The sequence below is a fragment of the Dermacentor variabilis genome, chromosome 5 (genome assembly GCF_050947875.1).
Source record: "Dermacentor variabilis isolate Ectoservices chromosome 5, ASM5094787v1, whole genome shotgun sequence".
NCBI classification, from domain to species: domain Eukaryota; kingdom Metazoa; phylum Arthropoda; class Arachnida; order Ixodida; family Ixodidae; genus Dermacentor; species Dermacentor variabilis.
This window is the reverse complement of record NC_134572.1, coordinates 70,517,043-70,539,187: the sequence shown is the minus strand read 5'-3', so window position 1 is coordinate 70,539,187 and position 22,145 is coordinate 70,517,043. Positions and strand designations below refer to the sequence as shown.

Genomic DNA, 22,145 nt, shown 5'->3' with positions numbered 1-22,145 from the left:
AGATCGCGAAATTGATAGATGATTAGAAGACGTATATCGTACTAATTGAGTTGCTGCCTGTCAAAAAGAAAATAATATTTTGCATAGAAAGCAAGCGATATGAAAGTATCTTACTGTATTTTGGCTCTTAAACTGTCGACACTTTCTGTCCTTTGAAGACAGGAGCATTACCGCTAATTACCGGAACGCAAGTTGCTTCGGGGCACTTCACCTGTTTTGCTGCCGGTGATCAACGTCCCCCTCCCTCCTTCAAAACACGTAGTAAAAAAAAACACTTCCGACAATCTTACTCAATGGCACTGGATTGATTAATGGATCATTTATCATTTATCTTTGGCATTGCATTGTTCGTTGTGTAATATATATATATATATATATATATATATATATATATATATATATATATATATATATATATATATATATATATATATATATATATATGCACTCTGTTGCTTTAATTTCCGAAAATCTCTTCGCAACTCACGACAACGGACCAACTTTCTGTTTCTTTTAGTGTACGCCTGCTCTAAACTTCGCGATAGACACAAAATGCAAGCGACTCGTTCAGAAACTTTTCAATAGCCCTTCTTTTTCTTTTTACATTGCATAGAAGTTTTCATCAGGGACGCACTTTCGACGTGTGCTCTGCCAGATAGCTGTGTGCTATAATGTTTGCTTTGGCCCTTTAGCACAACGTTTTATAGAGAGTTAGCTGTCAATAACCGACAACCTGTATTTTGTGCTGGCAAACAGTTTGTTAACGATTATCCTCATAAAATTTGAGTTTTACACGTGCTGCTGGTTTCTCGATTAGGTGGGCTTCAGTAAGCGCCCGGCGGCTGTACAAACATCTAGTGGTATGATAAGTACTGGTTAAAGGAAAACAAACTGCTAGCACTTTTTTTATGTCATTCGTCCTTCGTCAAACTGACAGCTTCTCTGCCACCAGACTGCTGCGCTAAATTACGACTCGCGTTCAGTGATTGATGTTTCAACTAAAATGTCATTGTTAACATGCTTAGATCGCCTACAATAAACATGAGGAGTAAATACACGAGCCTTAGGCCGCCAAGGATAATCAATCCTGAACATCGTATATCAATCCTGAAAATATTTCCAGAAGAAAATATTTAATGGCAGTGGCTTGTGCGTTGTCTTGAGGGATTTCTTTTTGTTCTCGTCATTTTGCAACCTCTCGAAGTATGTCAATATTGCAACGGGAGTGGTCCGCTTAATTTTGTTTTGAAAATGAGTAGGAGCGGAGGTGGGGTGGAAGCACCTACGTTCCCAAACTTGCCACACCCCCGGCTGGCTGTTGCATAGAGTTTTCATAATTAATCCCTCTGAAAGGTGCTTATGAAACAAGGCCGATAAGCCCCTAAACTGCGCAGTCTTGGCTTGGCTTTTCGCTGCCCGTTTCGCAGCACGTTGGGGCTGTTGTAATTTTTAAGCTTGTAAGTTCGTCGCATCTCAGAATTCCTTACTAAAATTTAGGTACTAAAATTTGTTTTTTTTTTTTTTTTGCAATGGCCACTAATAACCGTGCGAGAGACTCCATGACAAGGATCTCTCGCGTGCATATTTGCGCATGTACTTGGGATTGTCACAAGCACTCAACGGAGACGCGGTGTAAGAACCGTGCGCAACGTTTGTGTGGTGCGTCGCGTTCATTCGTGTTCATTGCACGTGTCACTCTACCAAGTTAACACACTGATCGTTTCCCGCCAACGTCGCTTCATTCGCGACGCGATACGTTGTTATCAGGCGACTTTCTGTAATGTGACTGTCGTTTAAGATATGTAGGACCCAGCAGCCTATTATCTCCAGTCACAAAGAAAGCCCAATTTGTCTATGCAGTTGTGCCACGCAAACTGAAACGCTTGCATAAAAGGGGAATTTATTTGATTTAAACAAGGCGTATCTGTTCTGCGCTATTTCTAATTTAGAGAATAATTAGAACTGGTGGAGGACTCGTATAGAAAATTCTATAACGATTTCACTCACCAGCGCAGAGAGACTAAGAAACTTCAGGTATATAGTAGAAAATAAGACAGAAAAAAGTGTAATAGTAGTACAACGCGTCTATTTCGGGTATATTTACGCACGCCGACGCTTTTAGGGGCGCTTAGAAAGCTTTCGCAGCTATCACTTCTGCGATAACATTGCCTAGGTGATTTCATTCATCAGCAGTAAAGTGAAGAAAAGAGAATTGCAGTTGATCTGAACGGGCGAACGCTTTCTTGATCAGCTCTGCGAGAAACGATGTCTCACTGGAGTGATTAGCTCCGCCCTGTAGCTAGTTCTATGGCGGTGTACATCAAAAAGCAAATATGACAGGTGGGCTAATGAGAATCCGGTGTGTGTGTGTGTGTGTGTGTGTGTGTGTGTGTGTGTGTGTGTGTGTGTGTGTGTGTGTGTGTGTGTGTGTGTGTGTGTGTGTGTGTGTGTGTGTGTGTGTGTGTGTGTGTGTGTGTGTGTGTGTGTGTGCGTGTGTGCGTGTGTGCGTGTGTGTGTGTGTGTGTGTGTGTGTGTGTGTGTGTGTGTGTGTGTGTGTGTGTGTGTGTGTGTGTGTGTGTGTGTGTGTGTGTGTGTGTGTGTGTGTGTGTGAAAACTTTTATTGTAAGGAGGTCCGGAGGCTCGACTTAAGCCAAGGCGGGCCGCTCCCACGTTGGCACCGTCAGGCCAAGCCTTTCAGCGACATCATGGGCCCTCTGGACTGCCCTTAGTTGGTCATGAAACAATGGGCTTTGAATCCTTTTCTCCCACTGGTATTGGTATATAATTGTTGAAGCGGTCGCGCAAGGGCATGATCTTTTCGTAATGCACTGACCGAGCAGTACTGGTCTGAAATAATTATAACCCAATATATGCAACCTCTTACGGATTTTACATTGGCTGGGCTTATCCTGGTCGTGAGGGTACCAGGGTAACAAAGAACAATCTCGACGTCTTGGCTAGCGTGGTGCTTCAACTGTAGACGTTGTAAACGCGCACCAGTTCGCGTGTTTCTGCATACTTTATACATCACGCCTCTGACAACTAGTTTATGCAGCGCATTTTAAATGGAATAAATGAGGTTTCTGCTATTAAATAACGGTATAAACTTCGTTTTACTTTCGTTTTCCGAAGTCATTTCGGCCCGCAAACCTCGATGGCGTGCGTTTGCACTGCTTGGGCGCAGAGCGAACTCAATGCTTTGGAGGGCGCCAGAAATCTCAGAGCTAGATAGGGGGCACGTAGTTCGATCCTCAAAAATGAAGTTACTAGAACTCTCCTTGCTCTTTGAGCATGTACACTCTCCGTGAGGGCGTACTTTAGCGAGGCGCATAGCACTCTTTCTTTGTTTAATTTTTTTTACTCGAGTAGCATTCTTGGCATTGTTTCACCAGTTGTCTTCCCGGCTATATAGCGCTCTAGCTACCCACCAAAAAGTCGTGCCAATACCGAAGATAGTAAAGTCTGAAAATGAGGGCAAATTCCGAAGATTGTGCAGTCTCAAAATGTGGGCTGTTCCCGTAGGTATAGAAAGAGACAGAGGAAGGGGGGTGGGGGGGGGGGAGTGCCAATGAGAGGAAGGCAGGGAGGTCAACCAGAGAAAATCTCCGGTTTGCTACCCTGCACTAAGAGAATGGAAAGGGGAAGTAAAGACGGAAAGAAGAGTGGGGACAAAAAGAAAGGCGCGTACGAAAAGAAGGAGAGGGTCAATTATAGTCTTTGTTTCTAATTGGCCACTGCCACGTAAAAAGGTCAACAAAGTCTTTACCGACTTTCGGTTCATATCGGCATTCCAAGACCGTTTGTTCTGAAAGTGGCCGGTCTTCAAGGCGTGCCAACACGGCCGCTAGTGACAGCGGGTGCGCTCTGTATCGAGGGAAGTGGCACAATACGTGTCCTATAGTCTCCTCGACGCCGCAGTGACTGCAAGCCACGCTCTCGTCCATGTCGACTCGGAAGGCAAAATATCTTGTGTAAGCGACACCAAGCCACAGTCGGCAAAGCACTGTTGTATCGAGTCGAGAGAGCCCAGATGGGGGTCGAAGTCGAAGGGACGCGTGCAGTCGGTGCAGACGTGTGTGTTTCAAGGTTGGTGTGTTCCATAAAGATCTTGAGGTTTCATTTGCAAGCGCACGAATTTTCACTGCTGCGCCTGTGCTTGAGAATGGCATCGAGTCGTGCAAGCCCTCCTCATGTGCCGATCGCGCTGCTGCGTCGGCATGTTCATTGCCCATTACGCCACAGTGCCTTGGAATACATTGTAACATGATGTCGTGTCCTTGCTCGACGAGGTGGTGCGTATGAGCCACTGGGCATGTGTCACTATTCAGTGAACCTCTTTGATGCCAACTTGGGTAACTGTGCGTGTACCGCTGATAATGAGCCGACTTCATGGCGGCGCCGTCAGAACGCGCAGCTGGTCCAGCGGGAGAAGTGAGAGAGGAGCCTGGATGTAGTACACGCCTCAAACATGACGCGTTACGGCTATTCGCATACTTAGTCATCGTACGTGAATTCAGGCAGAATTTCTTTTTTCGTCCTTCTTGACAATCTGACATACTTTTACCGGGCGCATACGGGCGAAGACCGCCTTACCATATAAGTGTCGTTATCTCTTACAGTAGAACAAACACGAATATTTGAGAAATTTGAACAGTCGCTCGTCGAATCGAGTGCGAATCCAGTAGCAATGATTATTCGATTCGTATTCGAAATTTCAAACATTCGCACACCGCTATGAAACTATGACAGAATAAGACTAGCGCAACTGTAGTGTTCCTGTGCCTACTGATTGAGCTTTAAGGACAATATCCTAAACTCAATTACTCAAATGACTTCTACAAATGGTGTTGATGTGTCCCTTTGTGTAGCTTTTCTACCGCTTTATTATTGTTTTTCGCTTACTTTTTGTTTTCAATGTTATGTGACGCAACCTGTCCTGTGCAGTCGGATCACGTGCTCTTTATTCATTGCTGCAGGACTGTGCGAGTGCCTGCGGCTGGTGCGGCTGGATATGCCTAGCGCGGTCATCAGGGGCGACCCCTTGTGGCTCAACTGCTCGTTCGACCTGGAGTCGGACGACTTGTACTCGGTCAAGTGGTACAAGAACCATCGCGAGTTCTTCCGGTTTCTTCCGAGCGAGAACCCACCGGGACAGGCCTACAGGCTGTCGGGAGTCTACGTGGACGTGAGTATATAGCTAGATGTGCCATATTTAAACATAGTTGCCCGATTTTCACAATTAACGAATTCAGTCCCTTTTTCTGCTTTATGAAATGTAAAATATTAGAAGTTTCGCCACAGATATGGTCGGCTATCTCGAAGGCATAGGTAGGAAAAATAACGAATGCAAAAAGAAAAATCAAAATATTACCTACTGCCAAAAATCTATATCATAATGGTGAAATACTAAAATAGCAAATCCCTGTATCACAGAGTGGGAAAAAAATATCTCTAAGACTACAAGAACAACACAAACGTGGACAGACCTTATGAGGAAATTAAAGATACCCATTGACTAGTGTGGATGAAGAATTTATCGATTCACTGACTACAAGAAAACACCGTAGAGCCTGACGAAGGATTTTTCAATTCGCTGTCTACAAAAAAACAGCGCAGAGCCTCCAGAGCTCATCTCTGTTTGTTGTGGCTCGACCAGTGCACAGCACTTCTTGAACAGAGTTAGGGCGTCCATCCGGAGAGTCCAGACGACTGCGAAAGATGTGTCGCTGAATTTCCGTTGTCTACTTTTAACAGGCAACTTTACTGATATTGTAAAGAAAAAGGCCCGGAGATAGCCCCAAATTACTTTATAATAAGAAGCAACGCCATCTGTGACTAAGTATTATAAGTTTACGAGAGATATTATCACAGTAGTGGGCAATTTCGCTATTTACTAGTCATTTCGTCTATCCTGTCCTTGTATATTGTTCGCTCTCTGGGCTACAATCAACAAGGATTCATGACTTATAGCAGGAAACATGACGCGTCGCTCTGCATCAATGCTGCTACACAATTCATCTTTATTTTATACTACAGAAGGATTTTATCTTACTGATAAATGGCGCAACATTTTGTAAGAAATGTTTCAGTTATTTTCGTGCAAGATCTAAAAGGTTATGAAAGCGATTCTGATTTTTATTATTTGCTAATTTTCTAATTCTATTTTTTTTTCTTTTTTGAGTTTATGGCAAGTGACGAAAACTATACTCTGTTCCATATATCAGGTGCAACACTGTGGAAGCTACGCATATAGTGCGGTCTCCAAATTGTATCACTCCGCGTGCTCCGTCTATGCTTCGCTGGGCGCCAGCGGCGTTTGCTAGCCTGAGCATGCACGTGAGGCTGGCGTGACGGGACGCAAATGATAAACAACGAAAAACAGATTGATGTAAAACAACGTGTTAGCAGCCAAATAAGCGCACGGTTTGTCTGCTTCTAAGGGTAAATTCTTATTTTCATTCAGAACTGACCTTGTATAAAGAAAAATTTCAGAAAAAGTGGTCAGAAGACACCGAACTCTTTCTAAGCACGAACGCAGCCACTGCAAAAAGTATCTCTAGCCTCCACATCGTTGCACCTGATGTATGAAACGGAGTATAACATATATCAGGTTAGAGACAAATTGTTCTTCTTTTGGGTCAGCAACGTGTTTTCAGCGAAAGAATATATAATCAATACAAAAGACTAAACAACAGTCGGTCTTAATTTGCGACTACAAAGCGCGAATACACACTTTGGCAACGAATAAGAAGAGGACAAGGTTTTTTTTTTTTCAGAACTACCTCGATCTATTTCTCTCAGTTTTCCTTATACATACCCACAATGCTTTCACTGTCTTGAATTTATTTTGCTCCTTAGCAAGGCAAGCTGTCGTTTCGAAAGAAATGTGAATTATTTGAAGATAATCGTTGCCTTCGCAATCTCTTCTTCTATGTTTTCTCTCCCATCATCGTAACTACAGACTAGCACTTCTCAGGCTTCTAGCCTTCATTTACCGCCAGTCCCGCTCAGGTTGCTTGGAGACCAACCGTTCCGTTCCCCCTTTATTGGTAATAACTTTGTTGAATTGTCCGGCAGGTTCCCCCTTACCTCATCCGTAAATATTTCTTTGAATTGTGTGTCTTTGCGAAGAATGTGCCAAGAGCGTAGGCAATGCTGGCAGTCACAACAATCAAGACCGCACTATGTTGGACATAATGACCGCTTTGTTGAGACGTTTAGCACACATTTTTTTATTACCTACAGCCCACAGAGAAAGGGGCATTGCTTCATTTGTACTAGAGATGCTTACCGGGCCTTACGCCTAACATCAGATGACAAAGCCAATAAATTAAGTGATCCATTCACACACGGGCACGCAGCAGGCGCAGTAGAGGCGAACAATTTCCATCCGAAGTACGAAAACAGGGTCTCCTTGTGGCGTGCTATATAGGGCATGACGCCCAGCGTCTGCTGAAGCTCACGCGCACGGTGCACATCGCTTATACCATTTTTCTCTGCAACGGCATTTCTTATTTATTTCGCCTCGGAGTTGCTTAAAAGCAAATGATGAGATGCGCCAAACCTACGGCGCGTTTTTGAGATAGTCGTTTTGCTTTGCAAACGGCGCGGAGGCAATGCGTTTCTCCCACCGCAAGAAAAAGGGGATCCTACTTTAAGAAAAAAAAAAGCACAAGAGCTTTCAGATAGAAATTGGAATGATACGTTTGGGGCTCTTTATTTATGTGGCACCCGGAAGACCTCACAGACGGCAACATCATATAGCACGAATTTGGTGCTGCTTCGAGTGCTGCTTCGAGTGCTGCTTTGATAGCGTGATTTTGTAGCAATACTTGCTTACTCTCAGCGTCAGCCTTACACATTCCAGCCGCAGGGAGGTGACCGAATGTTTTTAGCACAACTGGTTTCTTGATCCAGTAGTATATAGCGCGGCTTGTTGCTGGTTTGCTGTGTCCAGGCACGGCAAATGGACACAAGCCCTTGTCAGGCCAGGTCTGCTTGCATCCCGAACACTCCCGTCATGTCGAAGTGAAACGCGCGACTAAATCAAAAGAACGAACGGCGGCAAGGACACACACGAACCTTGGGCAATCGTTCGTTGTAGTGGTTTCACATGAACATGTTCAAACCGATTAACACTATCCTTAAGCCTAATAGCCCTTAACAATGCAACCATCTGCGGTAGATGGGAAAAATAAGTTACATCTACTGAAGTTACTTGCTGTGAGCGAAATTCAGGTTAATATTCACACCGATGAACACAGCCGAGAAAGAGCTCAGAACCTTATGCAAGATGCAGACAAGTGTTGTGGTGCTTGAATTAATATACACAGCACTGGTAGACCATATAGCTCCTTTCAACACAGCTGCTCTTCATTTTAGCATGTCCTGCGAAGGTTTGTGAACCTTGCATGGGGATAAGCCTTTTATTTATTGATTTCTACCACTATGGCTTCCATACTAAAGCGCAGCTCTTAGGCGCCCGTTCCCCTGGCGAGCATCGGCGTCCCTCATAACCGAGTGAATGAGCACAGCGAAGGATGAAAGAGCGAACGCGAAGCGCAGTGGTGGATGAAAGACGGCGACGGCGAAGAGAGCGCGATGAGGAAACCGGAGGAGGAGGGTATGGCGAAAAAGTGCGAAGAAAGGCGTAGCGCCGCGCAAGACGGGCTCTGCGGCGACGATGGCTACGAGATGGCGCCAGAGTAGCGCGCGCCATTGGTATGGGAAAAAAAGCGCTACATGAGTGGAGGTCTATCTGCGGCGGCTGCTGTGAAACGCGCCCACGTGTCATCCACGCGCTACCTCTCGCGATTTCCCGATTAGCGAAGCATTCTCGCCACACTTCGCTCCGTCTGCAAAGTGCCGCACGAGACAGCTTCTCCGCGTCAGCCAATATGTCGCGAAATGAAAACACGTATAGAGCTGCGCTCAAATTTCGCATTAGGGAGCATCGCAGTCATCGGTGAATCTTTTGTTTTATTTTAGCCAGACATTGAAGAGCAGTAGTTGGTGTACCGAGCAAGCACCATCTCCTTATACACATTTGCAAAATAAAAGATTTTGTTTTTTGACGGCAGAAGAAAGCATCCCCCAGAATATTCTCGTTGCCCTATATATATGCTAGGCTGTCCAGTTGGCTGTGTTTTAAGCAAATGCTCAGAAAGGAACCAAGAGGTAGAATAGATGAAAAACTAATGTGCACGAAATGTGTAGGAAAGTCCGAGACGTGAGCGAAATTATGCAGAGACCCACACTCATTGCAATAATTAATCTCGCGGGGGCATCTACTTCGAGAGGTCCATTAGCGCTGGACAGATTTCTGTGGCCCCAGGCATCCGGCTTAAAACACGGACGATGTCCTCGCTGGCGGATTCACTTGCGTGCCGTGTATTTGCGTGGAACGCGAGTAGAGTCAGTAGACTACTTCAAGAACTCTATAAGCCGTCAAAAAAGCTGCGTGGATTCACCGCGAAGCGATGTACGTCAAATATTTGGAATATAAGTTGCACTTTCGGGAAATTCTGTCAAAAACAATGTTTATCACTGAATAAGGACATGATGATTAAAAGCGTGGCAGTTTGGGCGAGTTGGTAGGTCATGACTTTTTTATGCTTGTAGCGCAGCTGAGAGACAGCAAAAAGGAAGATGGATGGGGTAATGAAAATGAACGGAGAACAAAGTGAGCGCTAACTTCCAACTGTTGGTTTATTTCGCGACACAAACCTCGTGCTAACAAACCACTTCTTCCGTGTTCAGTTCAGTTGTTCAGTTGGTCAAGAGAGACATTGCTAACCTTTGCCTGAACAATGCTTTGAAAAAGTCGTGCCACCGTGCCGTTTTGTCTACCTTTGCCTCTCAATGCGAACGGCTTTCACAGGCTGTTTATCTCGTGTCCCTACAACTGTGTGCAGTAGAACGGATACTAAGAGAGTTTAGAAAAGACAACCAGCACGAAGATAATCCTGCAACTACTTGGGGTAGGACAAGCATTATTCCTTATATTCACACCGTCTCACATAATCTTAAGAAAATCGCCAAGCGAGAGAATATTCGTGTAGTGATTTCTGCCCCTAACGAGCTTATGAGAATTTGCAAGCTCGCTAATCTGAATAAGGAGGCTCCTCCTAGCTGTGATAAGAATCATAAAAAGAAGTTCGTTAATTGCAGAAATTGTGTTATTTATTGTTTTCCACTCAAGTGCGGAAAACTTAACGTCGGTCAAACTGGCCGCGTCTGAATGATAGGCTGCGCGAACATGGTTACAATGCTAAGAATTGTATTACAGCTGGGGTGTTTCTCGCGCAGTACTACAAAACGTGTGGTTGCGAACCTGTTTTAGAGGAATGCGTCATTCTAGGTCGTAGTCATAATCAACTCACAAGAGAAATCATCGAAGCAAAGGCTATCATAGGTCTGGGCCATGCATGTGTAAGCTCACCTTCATTATCGTCATCAAGCAATGAATTGGCCTATCTCAGACTGCCGCCACAGGCTGCCTGAATGTGTGTTTTCACATGGTTACTTTCGGTTTTGTTGCTTGGCTTTGCGTAATATCTTCAAGCCACATGGTTCGCTGAGTGTATAAGTATCTTTCTGTGTCACAAAATAAACCATCAGTTGGAAGTTAGCGCTCACTTTGTTCTCCGTTCATTTTCATTACCCCTTCCGCTTCCTTTTCGCTCTCTCTCAGCTGCGCTACAAGCATAAAAAAGGCATGATAATTAGTCCACCATTGTTATGTGTAGTACCTAAATGATTTTTTATTTATTTTGCTCTTTCCTTCAAATATTTGTATTCTGTACTCTGTGTTGCCCTAGCGTCGCCTGCTATATGCTCTAATTGACGCTTGAATTTATCCTATCTATCCATCAAGACATCCAAAGACAATATCTAACGGATGCACAATATATCGTTTTTCTTGTACAAGCGTTATAATCTATTCTCACAAATAAATATGACTCATTCGCGGCATCCCTGGAGCCGTTCGCTTTTATTTCTTGTATTTCATTCGCTGCATTCATCGTACATAGTGGACAGGAAAGCCCGCGAGTATTACATATCGGCATGGGCCGTCACCTACGTAATGGTATGTTTAATGTACAATTTGTTGTTCCTTAAGCGAACATACCACCAGGGCGATCTGAATAATGATGTCTTATATAGTTTCTTGTGCTTTGTATTTGCTAATGCATTTTTATTTGCCTTTCTCTCTCTCCTTCTGTGCGTGAACGTGCATGCATGCATGCATGCTGCGTGCGTGCGTGCGTGCGTGCGCGCGCGTGTGTGTGTGTGTGTGTGTGTGTGTGTGTGTGTGTGTGTGTGCGCGTGCGTGTGCGTGTGCGTGCGCGTGCGTGCGTGTGTGTGTGTGTGTGTGTGTGTGTGTGTGTGTGTGTGTGTGTGTGTGTGTGTGTGTGTGTGTGTGTGTGTGTGTGTGTGTGTGTGTGTGTGTGTGTGTGTGTGTGTGTGTGGAGCACGAAGACATACGCTTGCAGAGTTGGCAGGATTGAACTTAGCGTGGCTTTGCATCGAAACCGTTTCTCCCGTATCACTTTCTGCCGAAAGAGAACATAAATTCATTCCGAGAACGGAATCTCACACGAAATAAAAAAAAAAGACTAGAAAACGTCGCCTGACGGGTCCTTCCTCCTCGAACACGAGCGGCTTTATCGATCACCGCTGGATATCGTGGAGCGGGGTGCGAGACGCAATGATCGCAAATTACGTGATCGGTCCTTTCGTCTGAAGCCACCGTCTCCGTTGTTACGGTTATTTCTTTGATTGTTCTCGTTTTCATTTTTTTATCGCATTTCTATGCTCCACTCAACATTTCTTAGCGGGGCACCAGTTCGACGCTAAGAGAAGTTTTCTATGCGGTTCCGTTTGAAGCATAGTCTGAGCGTAGTGACTGCCAGGGGTCTCAATTTCCCCGAGTTTCTGCAGCAAATACTTACAACAAATGCTCCCGTTCGCGTCCCCGAATGTCCTTCGAAGGAGAGAAATGAGAATGCTTTAATCTTCTGACTCAATCTCGAGATTTCGTTCTCGGAAAAGAAACTGCATGCGCTCGAACCCGGCATTTCGGACTCTCGCACATCCTCTTTTCTTTTTCTTTCTTTTTTAGCTTCTGACCAAAGATCGCATATGAAAGCAGCACCGCATCCTCCACTCGTACGAAACTTTTTCTATCAAACACATCTGGCAGACATCTAACTACTACTGTGCGAAAATATTTTTGATAATCTCTAACGGAAATGTTAATTGAGCCAGTTGCTTATATCTACGTCTTTAAATTAAATAATTATCCCAAACAGCCCTTTAAAGGCTCTGACACTTCAACCGTGCTCTCAAAACACCTACAACGTGGCAATTATTTGGGCACATTTTTTTTCTGAACGCACAATTTAATGTTTTATTCACGTGACATAAAGAAGATGTTGGTGCATGAAATCGGCGCCAGCAACTGCTTGACTCATGAAGAGTTCGTGTTTTACATATATGGTACTAAACATTCTGATATTCCTGCACACGCAACCAATACATAACACGTTCTGTACACATACGACAAGCACACATTACATACCGTACATATATGTTGTATGTACATGCTGTAGATATGTCACACGGACTGTACACGTGCTCGTATCACGTGGTTCTCTCTTCAGTCCTTGTGCAGCCTTTTCGCCCTGGAAAGGTAATGATGCACATATATATTGTATTCACAATATCGCCCATATGTGTAGAACATGCACTCGTTTATACATACCAGTGTAAACGACACCCGCAGAATTACAAGGACGCTCTCAATACATCAGACCTGATAAAGAAGCCACTTATGATACAGGGTGGCGAATGGCAGTAAAAATAAAACATTCGTAGGAACAATACTCTTCATAAAAAAAAATATAAAAGGATATAAGCTATATTATCTCTGCTAATAGCACCGCACTATACGCCATTGTCCTAAATATATATACATAATTATTTCATAGCTGTTGGACACCTCAATTGCATCGAATTTGCGGGCTTTATTACTTTATTTGTGTACTTTACTACTGTCGTATCGATAGCGCGCTTACAATGCTCGCGCCAACAAATTGTTATCGATTCTTTTGTACTGAAGTGTCTGTTATGCGCATGTGCAAGACGGCTTCATCTGTTCAGGCAATGCGTTGTGAATGTGTAGTGTTGCTTTGATGGTACCCGCATGCAGCTCAGGAAATAAAGCCGTTCTCGTAGAACATCTCGGCGTCCGTTACAAATGTTTTTAGAGCGCAGCTCTTTGGCGTCCGTTCCTGGGTTTCGCGTCGTCGTCGGCGTCGTCGTCGGCGTCGTCGTCGGCCTCGTAACCAGCTCCGCCCCCCTTTCATCCCCCCAGCGCTAGCAGCGACCGACTGATACCGCTGGATGCCGCTGACGCCGCTAGAGAGTCAAGATAACGTGACTGCATAGAACACCGTCGCCGCCATGCAGAAAGAGGAGGAAAGGGTCCCCCCCCCCCCCTGTTCTTGTGTGGCGGATAGCTGGGGTTGACTCACTATCGCCGTCAGCGGCATCAGTCAGTCGCTGCTATCTCTTTCCTCCTCCCTTTATCGTGTTGTCCGCTTGCTGCGCGCGCTTCTGCCCCCATCGTTTGCCGCTGGGTGTACACGCCGCCCCCCTCCGCTTCCGCTTACTGCTGGTTGCTCTCGACGGCGGCGATGAGCCTCCGCTTCGGCGGCACGAACTGCAGGGTCTTCTCGGCGGCGATGAGCTTCTGCTTCAGCCTCGCTTACTGCTGGTTGCTCTCGACGGCGGCGATGAGCCTCCGCTTCGGCGGCGCGAACGGCAGGGTCTTCTCGGCGGCGGCGCTTAGCCTCTGCTTCCCCCACGGCTGTGACAACCTCGCGAGGCACTTGTATAGATCTCGTCTTTGAGAATCAAGCATTGGTGTACCAAGTCGAACATATATCAGTCTATTTCTCCGACCACAAAGCTTCCTTCATGACTGTCAAGAACTGTTAGTGGAGTCTTTGTTAAAGGAATACGTGTGAAAAAAAAAAAATTATGTGATAGCGCATACATGTGTTGCTCGATTTCTTTGCCTCAATCTATCCAAAAGGTGAAACAGCTTATTTGCTGCGCTCACATTTCGCATTAGGAAGTAACGTAATCGTCGGTAATTTTTATTTTATTTATTTATTTAGGAATACTGCAGGCCTTAGAAGGCCCAGGCAGGAGGGGAAAGGTACATACAAAAAGAAAACACAATAGATTGACGAAGGAGTAAAAAAATAAAGCTCCGGAAAAATGTAATAGAAAGTACAATTACATAATGAGTAAAGCACCTCTAAATAATGCATAGAGAGTGGCAGATACAAATTGAAACGCTGTTTCACAAGCACAATTTCAAAGCACAGGAAATGTAATAGAAAAAAAAAAGGAGGAGTGCATAATTCAAAATTACTACAACGCGCCAATCAATAAATATTGCACAACGATACAAATTGAAACGAGATTTCGTAAGAACAAGCACTAATATTAGATAGTAATAGACGCTATTGAGTCAGTGCTGAGAAGTTTGTTATAGGGTAGGCTGTTCCATTCCGTTACTGTTCGAGGGAAAAAGGAAGACATAAAGACATTGGTTCTACCATTATAAGGCGTTAATGATGCAGCGTGGCGATGTCTAGTTCGGCGGGCAGTAAGGGGTGTTATGTAAGGTTCGGGAGAAAGAGATAGTTTATTGTTACTCAGCAAGAAGAGAAATTTAAGCCTGTGAATTTTTCTTCTTAGTTGCAAAGACTGAATATTGTGTTCAGCCATTAACTGAGTTGGAGAATCACTTGAGCGATATTTAGAGAAGATGAACCTAACTGCTTTACGTTGTATCATTTCTAGCGCATCGATGTTAGTTTTAGTATAGGGATCCCATACAATAGCTGCATACTCGAGCTTAGGACGGACAACAGCAAAGTTCCTGTTCCTGCAAAGTTTATTCTTGCAATACCTGGTACTTCACAAATTGCTAGCGTTTTAGTTCCCTGTGAAACACCGAAAACTCCAGTTCGCATAAATTTAATTATTTCCTATGGTGTTCTTAAAGTATACGTTAAACCACTAAAAATATTTAACATTACGTTTCATCTAGAAGACTCTTTAACAATACTAACTGTCATAATCCTACGCACAATAATTCTGAAGCGACATTGTCGATTACCGCATTCGGATTTGAAGCCCTATGAAATTATGTTCCTTTTTTTTTTAATTTGCTACAACGTCACTAATAAAACCACAAACTTCCCACTTGTCCTAAACATCAAAGTTTAGGTTCCCATCAGCTCTTCAAGCTTTGATTATTTATTTGTTTATTTTTTGCTGTTTTTGCGTAGCTTCAAGGGTTGTCTGAATTAATTTTTCCGGACTTTTCAAACGGACAGTTTCTACTGCATCCAGTTGCAGTAACAAATTGCATGCTAAACAACAAAACGCAACTCAAATCCCCTTCAATTCAGTCAGGTCTTACATTTCTAGAAAAAAGCTGTGCCGAATCTTGCGTTGTGGCAGCCCCATTGCCACCAGCACAGGAAGCACGAGAGGCACACAGGAGGTGAACGAAGCCAGCTCTGGCACGGAGCGGCCGCAACTCGTTGCACCGTCTGCACATCTTATAAATATCTGTGTCATATGGATTTTAATTCACACAAGTTCAAATCGCCAGTTTCTTATAGAAATCATAGTCCTAAACATTATTTTATTTGACACTTGCACCACCCAATTCATGGCTGAACCGATTCATGGCGAGGGTTCCACCAGGTCATTAAACAAGAACAACAACAACAACATACACCGTTTTCTACATCCCTCCGCCATGCACTGCCTCGGAAGCCCTCAATAAACTGACCGGGCCGTCTCTATAGACAGATTATATACAGAAATGGTTAGCTTTACTTCGGGTTTGTTAACATTATTATTATTATTATTATTATTAGTAGTAGTAGTAGTAGTAGTAGTAGTAGTAGTAGTAGTAGTAGTAGTAGTAGTAGTAGTAGTAGTAGTAGTAGTAGTAGTAGTAGTAGTACACTGCTACAGCTACTTTTGATAAGCTTATCGCGTTGTTCGACAGGGCTGGTCTGCTTGAAACCACCGATAGGGGAGAACTATGCATTCAATTTTCACGTTATGAACATTATTTACAAATCCAGTGAAAGGAAAGTTTACGTTCGCCAACGTCGTTAGAATCAACCTTGGATGAGCAGTGTAGTATTATACACTATGAAAGAAAAATATCTACAATAATAATAATAATAATATTATTATTATTATTATTATTATTATTATTATTATTATTATTATTATTATTATTATTATTATTATTATTATTATTATTATTATTATTATTATTATTATTATTATTAAAGTCCACGCACTCGCTGGTGGCAAACACAGCCTTCTTGAACGCGCACATAAGAGACGCGAGAATACGGTAACAAAAGGGATTGCGAAAACGCGCTTTTTCTTTAGTTTATAGACGTTTATATATGCTTATGTCTATGTTGTATATATGTGCCTGCTATGTGAGGAAAACAGTAATACCAGTTTCTTAAATGGGTGTTGGAATAGCGGTTATAGCCAACCTTCCCGTTTGTCTGTAGTTTACAAAAAAAAGAACGAAAGAAAGAATAAAACGAAAGCAGGTACTACAAAAAGCATTTTACGACCACCAACGTGAACCACGTAAAGTAAACCTACTTATGTTTGTTCAACCTTCAGTGATGTCCATTCCTATGCTGTCAACATAACAGTAATAACGGCGCTTATAATGGCAGCTATGAGCATTTCGGCATCTCTCACGCCTTTTCATTCTTCAACTCCACACGTTCGTGTCGCAACGCCGTGCTTTCAACATTGTGAAAAACTTTATCTGTTGTTGCGAAAGCCTCTCTGTCATCAGTTGCTAGAGCAGTGTGTCTCTTATGTGAAATGAGCGTTAAAGAAAAATTATAACGCCTTTTATTACAGTCCTCCGCCCATACTGCATGATTACTTTTTTTTTCTTTTCTTTCTTTCTTTCTCTACTCACACTCACTGTTGTTCTCACTGCATTTTGCTATCCTGGCGTTTTCTGTTCACTCTCTATAAGCTAACCATAGCTATTGTGCAAAAACTCTTGCTTATGTTTTTTTCACAGCCTCTCCGTAAGCATGACACATTGTTTCAATGCGTTGCAAATCTAAAAAGGAGCCCATGTGCGACCTCGTCTGGCGTGGCTTTCGAAACACTGCGGGCGCCTTTTGTGCACAGGCGTGGATCTTCCTCGTTATTGCACTTCTCCCATAGCACTCCTCCTCTCCCTCCGTCTCTCAACTTCAGCGCCGTTTTCTCTCTGATATCGTATGCGGCAACACAGGCTTCGTTACGGGGCGCTCTGTTGAGCGGGAACGCCGGCTGCACTTTCAGAACAAAACACCCTGAGAAAAGCACGCATGAAGGGGGCAAGACTGCGAAATTTGCATATCAAGAGCCGCCGAGTATCACAACTATACAGCCCGACGTGACAGTGCGAAAAGAGTAATATAGAGACAGAGAACGCGAGCAGAGGACAGACATGAATGTCAACCAGACGAGCGTTCCGTTTGGCATACCCTACACTAGGGGTAAGGGAAAAAAATGGGGGGAATGGAAAGGGGCAGTTGGTAGCGCGCGTGTATTTGACAAACAAAACGTATTGAGGCACGTGTTCCTTCTTATGTTCACCTGCTTTCGTGCAGGATCACACGTCGTGGCGGCGTAGTTGCTTTGCCATTGCCTTGCTAAGCTAGAGGGTGCGGTACAAATCTCGACCGCGGCGGCCGCATTTCCATGGGGTTGAAGTGCAAGAACGCCCGTGTACTGGGCATTGGGCGTAGGAGGAGGGAAGAGAAAAGTAGAAGGCAGGGAGGTTAACCAGAATAACATCCGGTTGGCTACCCTACACCGGGGGAATGGGAAAAGGGAAAACAAAGATCACAGGGAGAGAGAGGAGGGAAGGAGAGAAGGAAATTGCGGCGAGTTCACTGACGCGTGAGGTCTTACAGAAATTGCATTAAAAGTCACAGATGGACGCACAAACCCGTCGTCCTTAAGAAACACAAAAGCGCCTTCACCGCTTTATGGGCCGACGGGCGATGGGGGCGGTGTTCCAGCAGCACTTGCACAGAAAGTGGCCGATTGTCCAGTTTTTGAAAAGCTTTGACAAGTTCTTGTCTCTCTGGGGCATATCCTGGACAGTGGCACAGCAGGGGGTCAATGTTTTCTTCGGTGTAAGTTAAAAGAACCTCGAGGTGGTAAAAACTAATCCAGAATCTTCCACTACAGTATGCCTCAAAATAATTATTGTAGTTTTTGGCGCGTAATTCACCACTATTCAATTTTTAGAAACATTTTCGTACAAGATGAACAATGTCGAACAGCGGTAGAACGTGGAACGGCTATTTTCAATAAGCTATATTCTATAACTGACCGCAGGACTTCAGGAGAGATGATTGCAGCTTAAAGAAGGCAATGGAAACTATTCTTATTTACCCATTCCCTTACCTAAACATCGTGGTTGAAGTGTCCGCCAGTATACGATACAGTTTTTGCCGTTTTTTTTATTTTTTCTTCGTGGCGGTTTTCTCCTCCTCCATGTCTATACGAGTTTCCGTTTACCCGACTTTTGCCGGTCACTGATTCATAATTTTAGAATGCTCTTAAATAACCTGCACACTCCGTCAGCACGAAGTGCAATGCAAGCGCTGGATGCTCTCAATTCAGTACTTGCAACTCTTGAGTAAGTATCATGGCTCATCCGCATCATTATATTCGCACTGAGGCTGTGGTTTAGACTAAATATATACTGCCACGCACTGCATCGTACTGCTCACGTCCACCGGCTCTTGGTCTTCACTAGGGACTTCAACGAGCATCACCAGCTATGGCGAATCACCAAGATTAGCTTCAGACAGCAGAATGACGGCTGCCTAACGTATCGACAGAGCACTTGATTTGACTTGGCTGACTTCCAGGCGCTTGGCGGCGTGCACACGCAGTGTTCCCTCTATCCCGCTTTCCTCTTTCTGTTCCCTCTTTCCCTTCCCCCAGTGTAGGGTAGCGAACTGTACGCTCGTGTGGTTGACCTCCCTGTCCTTCCTCCCTTCGCTATCTGACTTTGCTATCTGACGGCAAAAGTCTCTATCTGACTTTTGCCGAACGCAGTCAACTTTCTTTCCTCTTCTTCCCTCTTCCTTTCTTCCCTTTCTTCCCTCTTCCTCTTTGAATCTCGCGTTTCTTGCCTCCGTCGTGTCACCGCTCTAAAAGAAATACATGCCAAGCCCTTCAGCGAGGGGCCTCTATGACAAGCGTGAGATAGCTTGTTGCGGTGGTTTTCTTTGTTAGAAAAATGTGTATTGGACACAGTTACGTTACATTATTACTACTCAATGGCAACATTGAGTCCATCCTACAAGGTTTCCTTTTTGTCTGCTCTTTGCCGTCACTAAAGCGACAATCTCGTTTATTTTGATACGAGGACATCGTGTATTTCTTTTTTCGTTTACGCAGGATTTATCTGGCCACACGATGTTTACCTCACAAATGTATATTTTGTGCTTTTTCGCTAGGTTCTTCGACAAGACACCGCGCACGCACGCACGCACGCACGCGAACGCAGCGCACACACAGATAAGCTCAATGGAAGAAGGACAGTGGAAAAAAACGCATTATCTTTGCTGTAGGCACTTTGACGTATACCTTCGTTTTCTTCGCCTCGTTTGGCGGCACCGTACCCATTTTGTTTTTGTTTTGTTTTGTTTTTCATCTCTAAAGCATTGATTTCTTCTCCTATCAAGTTTCTTCTCCTAAAGCAAGTTTCTTCTACTTTGCTGACGCTCCTGCGACACCGCTTTGCCACCATGTTCTTCTGTCTTGCGCGAAGCGCAACCATGTTGTCAGTGGAATTCTGGCTGGGGAGACAGTTTTTCGCAGGCCTCCGAAGTTTCTACTGTGTGACGAAAGCAAAAATGAAAGAAAACCGCTTTCTTGTGTTGTGAAGAGACTTACTTGAAGGTGCACGGCTATCTTATTTCAACAGTCTACTTGTGCGCGTTGCGCACTGTTCCACGTTTTACCTTTTTCAACTTGTTGAGTCGACAAAACAATCGCGCCTTTCTTTTTTTCATTCGTTTGCGCGCGCACAGCTGAATCTGCAGCGGCGCTTGAGTGTCATCATCTTTTATTTCCTTTTGATGCGTTCAATGAAATCTAAACGGTCGCACTCTGCTCGTCTTGCAGATCACGAAGGAAGGCGTTTTTGAAGCATCGTTCTCATATCTTTCTTTTTTTTTTTTTTGCTAAAGAATGTCGCACGAGACCTACTGCTTCCTACCATACTTCGATACGTACCACCACCTGCGTAAGGTTGTTTTTTTTTCTTTCTTCTTTTTTTTTTGACAGGGCATTTCCAACGAAGCCTGAATTGCCCTGACACATTTGTTACTGCCGGCAAAACAGAGTGAAATTTGCCGGCAGTGAAAAGTGTGTCAGGGCAATTCAGCCTTCTTCTGAAATGCCCCCGACGAATGATAAAGCAGGGGTTCGAAAACATGTCAACTTTGCTTGCGTGAATTTTCCTGCGAAAATACAAGTATAATGACGCTCAAGACATCATTAAATGTTTTCCTGCTGAAGAAGAAAGCTATTTCAAAATCACAGGTAGAAAAAGAAAGACATAACATTAAACAAGCGGGAAATATAGATATAGATATATAAGTAAAAACAATCAAAATCATTCAACATTACTCAGAAGAGAAGAAAGCCTCACTATATGCGGACAAAGCGATACAATCCTGCGAATATATGTATGTACACGCTATGCTTCATGTATAGTAAACGCATGCGGCTATACAATAAGCATGTAGCTATGCGGCAAGAATGGGTAGCCTTCACTCGTGTTGATTCGATCCTGTTCCTTTTACAGCAAAGCACATAAAAATTCACTAATGCGGAAATGTCATCATCACAATATTAAAGAAGTAAAATGCGCAAAGACTTTCCCGTCGAATGGAGGTCTACCTCTATAGAATAAAGATTTGTTTACTTTTGCTATAGGAAATGTGTTTATTCTTGTTTGCTGGACCACACTGTTATGAAAATATTGCATACAGTAAGCAATCAATATTTTTCTCGTTTGAATACTGGTGACTTACGCACCAATGGTAGCCGTCCATCAATGACGGCGATTTGATTACAAGTTACTCTATGCGTTCTAGACTCTCGGAGCTGCACGATGTGCTTCAGGCAAGAATAAGTACTATGAGAAAGATTTATCAATCTAAAGAGACGTGTACTGTATCGAACGTACTGCGCTGAGTTCCACTAATGGCAGCCGGAACACGGTTGACTAAGGTCGCATGGTTACACTGGGTCGCGGAGGGACCGATGCAGATGTATGCATAATGCATGTAATGTATGATAAATGAGATCCGTTTTATATCTGTTCAGATTAAGCATAACTTAGATGAATACGTTCTTAATTATTGGTTAACATTATTTTTTCAAGGCAGATAAGGAAACGTTTTGCGTTTCAAGTGAGTGTGTCGAAAGAGCGCCGTTGATGCTGGTATGTTTTCCTTTATTAAGGCACGTCGTTACACTTTAATACGAGGTACGCGTCATTCTTGAGAAATACAAGGACACTCTCACGTTCGTGCTGCATGTAGTTTCACGATTTGCCACAGGTGGAGCGTCTCTCTAATGAAGCTTCAACATGATGACGTCTACTATCCCCATCTAATGTGCACCCCACCACCACCCTCCCCCCCCCCCCCAACTCGTCAATTACGCCGGCGCGTGATATCGCCTCGCAGCGCCAAACAACGACGTGCGTCAAACAATGAAGGCGAACGCCTCTAAGCTTAAAAGAAACAATGAGGAGAGCGAACGAGCTGCCCATTTGTGAGAGCCCCTCAGTCCGATATGACGAGCTTCATGCACTTAAAGAAAGAAAGAAAGAAAGAAAGAGAGAAAGAAAGGAAGAAAGAAAGAAAGAAAGAAAGAAAGAATAAAGAAAGACACCAGTGCACTTTCTAGCTGTTTTCTATGCCCACGACCACCGGATACGCCGTCTACGATGGCTGGCCATCGGCAAG

General features: G+C 44.0%; 1 protein-coding gene across 1 annotated transcript in view; it reads left to right on the top strand.

Moving 5' to 3' along the window:
• The window catches only part of LOC142582770 (uncharacterized), a 118,255-nt gene that overhangs the window by 78,454 nt on the left and 17,656 nt on the right, over positions 1 to 22,145 (top strand). The window contains exon 2 of the mRNA XM_075692794.1: positions 4,977 to 5,185. Coding sequence (XP_075548909.1) covers positions 4,977 to 5,185 — 209 coding nt within the window. The remainder of the gene's footprint in view (positions 1 to 4,976; positions 5,186 to 22,145) is intronic.